Source organism: Dendropsophus ebraccatus, chromosome 2 (genome assembly GCF_027789765.1).
Source record: "Dendropsophus ebraccatus isolate aDenEbr1 chromosome 2, aDenEbr1.pat, whole genome shotgun sequence".
NCBI lineage: Eukaryota > Metazoa > Chordata > Amphibia > Anura > Hylidae > Dendropsophus > Dendropsophus ebraccatus.
This window is the reverse complement of record NC_091455.1, coordinates 135,506,983-135,519,466: the sequence shown is the minus strand read 5'-3', so window position 1 is coordinate 135,519,466 and position 12,484 is coordinate 135,506,983. Positions and strand designations below refer to the sequence as shown.

The following is a 12,484-nucleotide window of genomic DNA, read 5'->3' as shown; positions in this document are numbered from 1 at the left end:
ATAGACCAAAGGATAAAAGCGCTATAAGCATGGGAATAGAGCGATTTTAAGGAACATATATTTGTTAACAATGATTTGAATTTTTTACAGACCATCAGATAATATAAAAGTTATACATGTTATATATCGTTGTAATCGTAACAACTTGAAGAACATGCATAACAAGTCAGTTTTACCATAGGGTGAACGGCGTAAATGCAAAACTCCCCAAAATCAAAACAAATTCGTTTTTTTTTTTCAATTTGAAGGCGCAAATGATTTTTTTCCGTTTTCGCAGCATATGTTATGGAAAAATGCCTGCCATTGCAAAGTACAATTGGTTTCGCAAAAAATTAGCGCTCATATAAGTCTCTAGGTGAAAAAATGCAAGCGCTATGGACTTTTAAACATAAAATGGAAAAAGCAAAAGCGCAAAAACGAAAATTGGCTTTGACCTTAAGGGGTTAAACCATAAAAATACATTATAAGCAAAAAAAAACTGAACATAGGCTGTATGAATTTAAAAAAAAAATGGTAATATAGTACAGCTTATGATAATTACAACTTAAAGAGCCTCTTTCAGTAGGTTTATGCTGTCCTATCTTAGGGTAGCATAAACTAATGACAGAGCAGCCACAGAAAGATGCATCACTTACATTGTTCTGTGCAGCTGATTCGGAGATATCCTCCTGAATAACAAACATGGACAATAAGTAGTCCTCTCCATTATTTGCATGAGCCCAGTAGTCCTGGGTATTTATGAGAAGCAGAAAACTCCACCCACCAGTTGCTGATTGGCAGTTATCTATCCATGCTGTTTATAGGCAGCCAACTGTCCATCAGCAGCTAGAGGGTGAGGGGAGGGGTGTGGCAAGAATCCTATTTTCCTACATTTTCGGAAAACAACTAAACAAAAGGATTTATGTAATACACTGATCTGTTCAGCATTTTTGTTACTAGTTTACGCTGCTCTCATTTACGGCAGCATAAACCTAGTGACTAGAGATGAGCGAACCTCGGGCATGCTCGAGTCCATCCGAACCCGAACTTTCGGCATTGGCTGTATCCATGTTTTCCAGACAACCTTAGAGCTTTATCCAAGTTCAGCAGCCCCAGCTAATCAAATACCGAACGTTCGGGTCCGGATCAACTCGAACCCAGTTCGCTCATCTCTACTAGTGACAGATTCCTTTTAAAAAAAGATACGCTAAATAACCAGACCAGGTCTTCTTTTTAACAGATATATTGCTCCTTTTCATTAGTTTTACCACCATAATGATCCAAGCCCAATGACACAGAGCACTGTCCTCTTCAAGGTGGCATGGTGGTGGAAATTATCAGCTAACAGGTCCCTATAGCATTTACCATTCAAGGACTGTGGTATCATGACCAACTGTCCTAGAGTATGCAAGGAAAATGCTCCCCATATTGGAATAAAGAATAAGATTAAGACAGGTTCGAGATCTGTTATATTTATGTTGGTTTAGGGAGTATTGACTCTCGATAGATTACAGGAGTCCATATATTTAAAAATTTATGTCGGGTCAAGTCTAAATATCTGATCTACTCAAAGCCAGGTATTTATGGACCTGTTTATAGTCTGTTCCTGGCTTTGGCTTCAAAAATCTGTCAGATAAATCTCTGTGTAAACACAACATAATCCATGACAGCAGAATCCCTCCTCCCTGACTGAGCGCACTGATTGGGACTAGGAGTGGAGCAGGTGTTTGCATAGTCTGGCTGGTCATATATTCTATCAGGAACTTTTTTCCTCCAGAATTTTATGGTGTGTCAATTTTATGGTGAGTGCAACTTCAATGTTTTCTTACAATATAGGCTGATTCCCACATCTGTAGAGCTGACCCATTAATTTAAATAGGTGGACCCGTGCCCCAATAACTACCGGTGTTTGTGTGGGACCACAGAAACGATGTGGGAAAGGGGCCATATATGTATGTATGTGTGTGTGTGTGTGTGTAAATAATTTCTTTACAAAGTAAAACAGATCTGGCCTATGCTAAAGAACACTAGCTGCTACTTGGAGAAATCTCACTGTATTCCACAGGGTAATACAATTGCAGACATTCACAAATCTCTTCAAAACATAGATATTTAGCATCAAAGACCAATATGTGGAGAACAGTCACCATGGCAACCACTTATGTCTGCCCAAGACTAGAACATGCAAAGCTGCTGATTTGAATTACAATGCTACAAGTTACTTTGCCATCTGTATTGTTCATGTATGTGTGTCTCTTAGTAAGAATATGTGGCACATTAGTTCTTTGCATTGGTACCGAAAGGAAACATGAACTAATCCCTCCAAGCCAATACCCAGACAGGAATCCTCCATGCAGTGGCTGGGAGTCTCCTTAAAGGAGAAGTCCGGCAAAAAATGTTATTGAAGTACTGTATTGCCCCCCAAATGTTATACAAATTACCAATATACACTTATTACAGCATTCAAGGCTTCATTTTCTGGATAAAATGGTGATGTCACGGCCTGACTCTCAGAGCAGTGCGGGCTGTGGCTGCTGGAGAGGATGATGGCAGAGGGATGCTCAGTGTCCCTCCAGTGCCCTTTGTCCCTCAGTGTCCTTTGGCCATCATCCTCTCCAGCAGCCACAGCCCGCACAGCTCTGGGAGTCGGATCATGACATCACCATTTTATCCAGGAAGTGAAGCCTTGATGCAGTAGTAAGTGCAGGGAAAAAGCACTTTATAAGCATTACCTGTAACACGTGCATATTGGTGATTTGTATAACTTTTGGGTAAAAATGGCTTGTTATCAACAAACATCACCAGGCCCAGTCTACCACTTACAGTCTGCTGCAGCAGGGCTGGAAGGTTGGCAACACTCACTGCCAATGACATCATCTGAAGCCAGGAGTGGATTGGAAACACAGAAAGGCTATGTTCACACACTGTTGAAATTGAGTGGATGAAATTTAATGGCAAATAGTGGCTGTTGTTTTAAAATACCGGCAATTATTTGCTGTTAATTGATGGTCATTCACTCAATTTCAACAGTGTGTACACATAGCATTTCACTGTTTTCAATCAACTCCGGGTTTTGGTTGGAAAATACTGACCAAAATACTGTGTGGGAACACAGCCCTTATGTATGTCTTCTATTTCTAACCCCTTAGTCATAACCTTTATAGTTTTTTTTATATGTGTGGCTGTGGCTGTATTTTGTGGGACAATTGGTAGTTTTTATAGGAACCATTTTTGGGCACATATGTTGTATCTATAATTTTTGTTATTTTTATTTTCTCAGGGAAATATAAAAAAAAACTGCAATAATTTTTACTGTGGACTAAAAATGACATTTTATCTTTGTACTGTAAGTCAATCTGAATCCACTGATACTAAATATGTACACAGTGGTGCTTTGGATTATGATCATAATTCGTTCTGGGACGATGCTTGTAATCATTGAAAATGCAGAAAATTGGTTTTTCCACCCCAAAAATAATGATTTTTTTTTTATTCTGAATAATATGTACAACAAATGAAAAAAACATTCAAAAATAGCTGAATGTTATATTATAAGTTACTGTGGAGTATAGCAATCTGCATGTGGAGTATAGTATAGTTAGTGCATAAAACGTGAAAAACAGCAGCAGTTTGTAGATACAGGATGGAACTGCAGATCCCCATAATGTAGAAGCGTAGTACAACAGGCAAGAATAAAGAAGCAGGGCTGCTGTCAGAGGTCTGTGGGGGAAGGTGGGTGTGTTCAGCATGGGCCAAACAGGAATGAGAATCACAGAGCTGTGCAGGAGGACAGTGTCAGAAACATTTCTATACAGCAGTATGAATGGCTGAGTGTAAGTGCAGGCACATAATAGTAGGAAGGCAGAGGATGAAAAACACAAGGGCTGACCGAGACTGCAGAGAGCATGAAGGAATGAGCAGGGCATATGTGGGCACATAAATGCAGCACTCTCTGTCTGGGGAGAGAGGGGTTACAGCTATGGAGATATTACCTCCACAGTCCTGTCCCCTGACGCAAGCCCCAGCCTGACATGGATCTGCTTTGATTTAGAAGGTGAGGGAGACTTTCTGGGTCATAGTGCAGGGCTGTAGACCAAGCTATGCAGACCATGCCCCTCCCCCACCCCCCTCCCACCCAGTACAGGGAGCTCTTAAACCAAAGCAATGCTTTTAAACCAAATTACAATTTTGTAAAACTGTGAGTTCTTCTTGCAAAGCATTCTTAATCCAAGCTGCTCTTAAACCAAGGTACCACTGTAGTTCTTTTTATATTTTAGTATTTTGATTTCAGTATTTTTAGGAAAATGTAATTTTTGTGTCACTCTATTCCAAGAGCCATCAGTTTTTTATTTTTCCATTTAAGTAGTTGTATGATCACCCTTTTTTCATTGCATGGGCCTAAGTTTTTACTGGGGATTTTACAGGGTGGCGGGGATGAGAGGGGTTAAACAAATTAAATGAAAAAATGTTTGTTTGTTTTTTCAAAATTTCTTTATTATTTTAGTACTTTTTTAAGGATTTTTATCTTAATGCATTTGTATACAGAGTATACCAAAGCATTATTATTGCCTTTCAGTGTTACACTGGCAGGCAATATAATGAATTGGGCTATGCCTCTGGCACAGCTTAATACTTGGTAAAGCCATGACAACCCTGGGAGCACTTGTTAGGCTTTTGCTATTGTGCTATTGCTGTGTGCCAATGGTGGCAAGGGGAGCTTTCTCCCCCTGTCAGGTCCTTCACGCACTGTGCATTCAATATCACATGTAACTTGTAAAGCCAGTGCCCCTATCAAGACAGCACAGCAATATTCTGAGGTCTAAAGGGGGGCCTGCCAGACGAAACCTACTCTGCAGCTGGCACCCGTCCAACAACAAACATCACCGGGGCCCCGCTAACCCCCAGCCGTGCACAATCTGCTGCAGCAGGGCTGGAAGGTTGGGAACACTCAATGCCAATGAAATCACCTGAAGCCTGGTGTGAGGAAGAAGAGGAGGCTCAGTCCTGGCATGCTTCCATCTCTAATACCTGGTCAGTGCAGTAGGAAGTAAGTATCCAGCCTAGAAAGAGAAGCTGGCAGCAGTCACAGGGGGAGCTCCCTCCACCTGTCAGACCCTTCAAATGCCAAGTGGTAGTGGCTGCCCAGCATGTAAAGGGTTAACTACCAGAAACAGACTTTCCTCCGCTTCTGGCAGTAACAGCATTATTCCAGCTATGTTATACAACCTGGATCCCGTTGCTCTTCTGATGCTGCAGAGTGACAGAGGGGGCTACTGCCCTCTGTCAATTCTCTTTACACAGCAAAGTCTCTATAGACCATGGCATGTAAAGACTGTGTCACAGCCGGGCCCTGCTGACTGTATGCAGGGCTTCAGTGCAGAGCCCCCTGTGATCAGCCCGAGTCCTGCTTGGGCAAAACTGTAATGGCCGTGGCCATTCAGTCCAACCAGTACCAAAACTGTGAAAGGGGGGGGGGTTTAAAGGGGTACCCTGGCACTTAAAAACTTTTAATATTGTTCTGCCCTTCTATAAAATGTACTAAACATCTTATTCTTACCTCACCACGCTCCCTTTGTGTCCTCCTACAGCGTCTCTGGGTCCCCCCTGACCACAGCCACCACTTCTGATGCAACTTTCTCTCAGCAATGATAGCCTGCTCATCCAATCACTGGCCGTGTCGCTGTCCCATCTCAGAAAGTGATTGATAGGCTGAGCTGGCTATCACTGCCAAGACAAGAGTTTGCCTCGGAAGTGGCGGTGGCTGCGATCAGCGAAACCCCTAGATGCCCAAGAGGACACCAGGGGAAGGGGGCATAGTAAGATAGGAATAAGATGTTTATTATGTTTTATAAAAGGGCAGCACAATACCAAAAGTGACAGAGAACCCATTCAATGCCTTTGTAGCAATCTTCCCCACCTATCAATAAACCCCATATATTCATGACAAAATCACTGCCGAAGTGCAACATGGTGTATAACATCATGTTGAGTTTTGAAAGTGGAAGAAACATATAACTATATAAGAGAAGGAACATATAACTGATAGATACTCTGGGATCTTGGATACCAGGGAGGTGACATCCTGACTACAGAAATAGATTTAAAGGGTAACTCCGGTGATTCCCCCCCCCCCCCCCAAGCTATAAAAACACATTACAAAGTTATATAAAACTTTGTAATGTGCTTTAATTACCCTTCTGCCCCTCCTCCCCTCCCCGGAAGTATTAAAACACACATACCTAATCCCTGACGACCACATCCGGCACCATCTTGTGTCGATGGCATCTTCACAGCGGGCCAGCCCTAATGTGAGACATCAGGAGATGACTCACAGCTCCAATTGGCTGCACAAGCTGCAAGTCATCTGACGCTGCTGGCCGAAGAATGAGGAAGTGCCAACTCCAAAGGGAGCTCCGGGGACTCCCTACTTGAAGCCATAGGATTCTATGATCTTTCCCAGGTCGAAAGTATAGATTGATAAGACTAAAGTTCCTATGATGGAGCCTTGGGAATGTAAACAGTTAGAGGGCACAGTTATGAGGTTGACTGTGTCAAAGGTAGAGTAAGTAAGTTTCCGTAGAGTGGTGGTGGGGAAGCCAGATTTTAGGTGGTCAAAAGGTGAGAGGTCAGTTCAAGGTAAAAATGTTGTTCAAGAAGTTTTGAGGCAAAGAGTGTAGGTAGCTGGAAGAGAAGGATAAGAAGGATGTCTTTTGAGGATAGGTCTGATGATTGCATTTTTTAATAGAGAAGGAAAAATGCCAGTGGTGAGTTATAGAATAAAGAGATTGGTTAGGCCTACAATGAAGTAAATGCCTCTAGTAGATAGTTAACCCCCTTCAATTAAAGTAGTAGTGCGGTGCTACACATTTATTCACTAAATAACACATAGGTTATACAAGTTATTTAAGTGATTGGCCCCCTTGCACGTGTTCCCCCCACCACTGGAAGTGTGGTGCATTATACTCATCGAATTACTGTCGACACCTGCCGCCATCTTGGACAATGACTTAATCTTCAGGAGGCAGGCCGGACCGCTCCAGCCGTCCCTCATGCCAGCCACCCCTCCAGCACGTCTTCAGCTGCTCAGCCGAGATTGGTTGAGCATAACTATGCTCAGCCAATGGCGGCTGAGCAGCTGATGACGCGCCAGAGGGGGGCCGCCATAAGGGAGGCCTGGAGTGGTACGGCCGGCCTCCTGAAGATTACGTCATTGTCCCAAGATGTCCAGCCAATGGCAGCTGATGGCGTCCCAAGATGCTCAGCCAATGGCGGCTGAGCAACTGATGGCGTCATCAGCTGCTCAGCCAATGACAGCTGAGCAGCTGACGACACGCCAGAGGGGGGCCGGCATGAGGGAGGGCTGGAGCGGTCCGGCGGCCTCCTGAAGATTACGTCATTGTCCCAAGATGGCGGCTGGGGTCGGTGAGTATAATGCACCACACTTCCGGGGGTGGGGGGAACACGGGGAAGGGGGCCATTCACTTAAATAACACACATTACAAAGTTGTATAACTTTGTAATGTGTGTTATTTAGTGAATAAATGTGTAGCATCGCACTACCCCTTTAAGTAGATGTCCCCAGTAGGTGAAAGTAGATAGTTACTCCCCCCTCCCTAGGATGCTCCTAGTAGGTCCTGCTAAATAAAAAAAAAAATCCCACTCACCACTCCTCCAGTGCTGAATCCTTCTCATCTGCTTTGTGTAAGTAACCTGAGTAGGCACAGGTCTGCAGACGGCAAGCGATGCAATGACGTTGTTGCACACGGCCTGCTGAAGAAGATCTGTGTCACCCTACAGTACAGGAGCACTCTACAAAATTCAGGAGCAGGGATACCTGTATGAGATCAGTCTCCCTGCTCCTGTACAATAGTGAATCGACAAGACTACATCTCCTAGTATAACCATTATTTTGTTACAGTAATACCTGCAGCAGATTCTTTACATATGAATGGACCTTTACAAAAATAAATTGGCTCTCAGAAGGTAAACAGGAAAAAACACAGTTGCCAAAAGCTGCTGAAGAAAGAAGGGGTTTAGGTCCTCTCAAATGGCAAATATACTTTGTGCATTGGTTGCCACATGACATAGAAAACAAAACAGCCAGTACTTTTCAGGCGCTAAGATCAAGGATAAGTAAACTTTCTCTTTCTTTGCATCTTACCTTTGCATAAACTGTTGTTTTAAGGAACCACTGTTTTAAATATTTTTGCTCCACTTTTGCTCCAGAGCGCCAAGAGCATCCATTTTCATCCACCTGCTCATTGGCAAGCACAGTCTGATCTACAGGATCCCAATTAACCAAGGCCTGCCATAAAAAATAGTAATAATATGTTACCATGAGCAATGAATAAAGTAAACAGATACTATAATATTCTCAAGGTTCCAGAAGCACACTGAAATATACTAATACAACCATAGTCATAGCAACCATACGAATTCTTGATGTATTTTTTGAGAGCAATCCTGTGTTGCAGAAGGTTGCTATGGGTAATACATTCCTCTATGTTTGGCATTTATTTTTATAGAGATTGCAGAAGCCACGCTTTCTATTATCCTTTTACATAGTGAATATAAAGGAAAATTTATATAACCAACAAATAACTAAAAAAAAAAATAAAAAATAAAAAATATATATATATGTTGTTTCACATGTAGAGAACCTACACATAACAGCAATAAATTGCATAAGCAGTCGTTTCCTAATACATTGTTATAAGCAGAACTGCAGCCTGAATTCATATTATCCACCTATTCCCTGTCAGCCCATCAGCAGCTGAAGCTGGGTAAATGTCTGTGTGTAAAGAGAGCAAAGCCATTATTATTTTATTATGTGATTTATATAATTGTGGTAACATTGTTTTCTCATATATATTATGACCTTTGAGACTACATATTTAAAAGGGTTATCTGGCGTTAAGACAATTTTTTACATAATGGTGCCCTATTTGAACACTCCCCCGATGTCCTGTGGCTTCTGGAGTGACAGCCTGCTCAGCCAATCAATGACTGAGATGGGACAGCGCTGCGGCCAGTGATTGGCTGAGCAGGCTGTCACTTCTGAGACACATTGGTTTTAAAAGTGGCAGGGCTGCAGTCAGTGGGGGACACTGGAGATGCTGCAACAGGAGACTGGGAGAGCGCAGGGAGATAAGCATAACATGTTTGCTATGTTTTCTTATAGGGTAGCATTATATAAAATAAAATGGTCTAATTTCAGATAACCCCTTTAACGATAAAACACTGGCTAAAACTGGAATAAACTTTGGTGGACAGTTCAGAGTATTAGCCAGCATTAGAAAAAAAAAACAGCAATTTTCTTGCAAAAAAAGCACCTTCCCTGTTTTTAGGTTGTGTGTGGTATTACAATTTAGCTCCATTCATCACAATGGGTCTGAGCAACAAAACCACACCCAAACTAGGGACTAGACATGTGCTGTTTATGGAAGATAGTGGCTATGTTTTTCTAAGCCTGGATAACTTCTCTAAAGTACCACTCCAGGAAAAAATTTGCTACTCCACTTTAAAGCGACTCTGTACCCACAACCTGACCCCCCCCCCCCCCCCCAAACTACTTGTACCTTTGGATAGCTGCTTTTAATCCAAGATCTGTCCTGCGGTCCGTTTGGCAAAATTGCAGCTCCGTGCCCTATGGGCGTATCTGTGCCCTAACTTTGCACCACCCTTCCGTCCCCCCTCCCCGCCCTCCTCATCATTAGGAATGCTCCAGGCAGATTGCTTCCTATTCACCACCTGTGTTACCACAGCACATGGGCTGGATCATTAAGAAACCTGTGCAATGTTCAAACAGAAGTAAAAGTTCCAGTGGCATTCCTAATAATGAAGAGGGTGGGGAGGAGGGACGGAGGTGGTGGTGCAAAGTTAGGGCACAGATACGCCCGTATGGCATCACCTGCCAAACGGACTGCAGGACAGATCTTGAATTAAAAGCAGCTATCCGAAGGGCATCACCTGCCAAACGGACCGCAGGACAGATCTTGGATTAAAAGCAGCTACAAGTGGTTTGGGGGGGGTCCGATTGTGGGTACAGAGTCGCTTTAAAGGGAACCTGTCACCCCCCGTACCGGGGTGACAGGCTCCCGACCCCCCGTTAGAGACCCCTATACTTACCTCATCCCGCCGGGTCCCGCTTCTGGATTCGGTCGGGTCCCGGAGATCTCAGCCGCTGCAGCCGGGCGCGCGCGCTGAGAGATGAGTCCAACACCCATAGAGAATGACAGGAGAGTCCAGCGCTCCGTCATTCTCTATGAGCGTTGGACTCATCTGTCAGCGCGCGCGCCGGGCTGCAGCGGCTGAGATCTCCGGGACCCGACCGAATCCAGAAGCGGGACCCGGCGGGATGAGGTAAGTATAGGGGTCTCTAACGGGGGGTCGGGAGCCTGTCACCCCGACACGGGGGGTGACAGGTTCCCTTTAAGTGTAACTTTCATTTAAAAAACAAAAACATGTCATAAAAAAAAAAACATGTCATAGTGACATGATTGCTAGAATGAAGGGGCAGACGGCCTTAGCAGCGTGCACTCTGTTCCTTCATCTCTGCTATAACTGTTAATATGAGCAGTCTACAGAATTATAATAAGAGCATATGTAACTTTCGTCAGTGCCGTATAGCCGAAGTTCCTTAGGCTCCCATTATAAAGCAGAGTCCTCATATTAGCAGTTTATAGCAGAGAAGAAGGGACCGACCACTTCCTCATATAAACATGCAAGTTTTGCCAAGCTTACTGAATATTTAAAGTGACACTGTCGCTCCCTTTTTGCATTTGGTTTTCACAACTTATTTTATATCATACGTCATGGTGCTTGTTCAAGTAAAAAGTGATCTTTTATCAACTGCAGATTGTGCTACGTGGGTGGGGCTTCACGGCAACAGCGCCACTTAGCCCCGTCCACAGCACCACAGTTTTCCCTGCCTCTCCATGGTGTCATATACACAGAGGCCACATCCCCTCGACGACCATTGAACAGGCTGGCCTAAAGGTCTAGGCCCCACCCAGTCTAGGTTGGCCCATACAAGACGACGTAAAGGGGGCGGGCCTGTGTCGATTACATCATGGAGGGGCGAGGACAAATGTGGCACTGTGGACCAGGCTAAGTTGTGCTGTTGCCGCGAAGCCCCGCTCACTTAGCACAATCTGCAGTTGATAAAAGATCACTTTTTACTTGAACAAGCACCATGACATTTGATATAAAATGAGGTATAAAAAAATTGACCCTTTACACCTGTGTAGAGAAGTCAGAATGCAAAAAGGGGGTGACAGTGACTTTAAGTTAATGTTAAATGTTTTACTTAACACCAGTATGATATGTAACTCCCCTGGTGTCTGACTGGCCATTCATGAAGGAGCTTGAGCTAGAGTCGGTCCCTGATAAAATTCAGGAGTCGGAGTTCGAGTCACAGCTGGAGTCGGCGCTGCACTTACCAACTCCACAAAGGATGAGAACGAAATTAAACTTTTTGTCACCAAAGAAAAAGCTATGTCTGATGTAAAACCAAATAATGAGAACACTAGGGCTATGTGTGAAAAGTATTATTTATTGATATATTTCTAGCCACTGTTAGTTACCAATCACTAGCAGTTAGCATAAGAAAGGGTCTCCAATAAACTATATAGAAATATGCAATAAGACAGTACCAGTAAACGGTTGTCTGTTCATGTGTCGTTCAGACCAGTCTCGACTGTATGTCCTGTCGTGTGTGTATAGGTCATCTCTGACACATCCAAAATCAATGTACACAATCTATTACCAAGTAATATGTCACTTAGTAACTCATAAAATGCACTGTCAAAACAGTCTAAGACCTGTGTAGGTCAATGTAAGACAATCACCTGCTCAGTAACAAACAGGACTTATACAATTAGGACTAGAGATGAGCAAACCTCGAGCATGCTCGAGACGATCCGAACCCAAACTTTTGGCATTTGATTAGCGGCTGCTGAAGTTGGATAAAGCCCTAAGGCTATGTAGAAAACATGGATATAGTCATTGGCTGTATCCATGTTTTCCAGACAACCTTAGAGCTTTATCCAACTTCAGCAGCCACCACTAATCAAATGCCGAACGATCGGGTTTTGGATCGACTCAAACCCGAACCCGGTTCGCTCATCTCTAATTAGGACCTTTATCAATTGTAGCACACGATGGGTGATATATTTCCACCCATTCTATATTTCTCCACCTCCCATTCTACACTGATTAGTACCGTAGTCCCCCTGGTCGTCTCCCCCCCCCCCCCCCCCTTGTTCCCACATGCCCTGGACCCATGCCCCTTTTTTCTCCCCCCTCCTAACCTGCAAGTAGCCAGGTAGTTAGCCGTACCTTAGTAGGTACTGGATTAGGTAGTACAGGCTGCATCAATAGGATTAGGGTTTAACAGGGATTTTTTTTAAATTAGGTTCCAGTGTGGGACCGCACTTTTTAGGGCGGCCACCCTACCTAGGCATAGGGATACTAGTAGACAGGGCATTTTAGGGTTTGTCTAGCG

General features: G+C 43.7%; 1 protein-coding gene across 1 annotated transcript in view; it reads right to left on the bottom strand.

Annotated features, from left to right (window-relative positions):
• Positions 1-12,484, bottom strand: part of LARS2 (leucyl-tRNA synthetase 2, mitochondrial) — a 196,504-nt gene that overhangs the window by 74,890 nt on the left and 109,130 nt on the right. Inside the window, exon 7 of the mRNA XM_069960317.1 lies at positions 8,141-8,284. Coding sequence (XP_069816418.1) covers positions 8,141-8,284 — 144 coding nt within the window. The remainder of the gene's footprint in view (positions 1-8,140; positions 8,285-12,484) is intronic.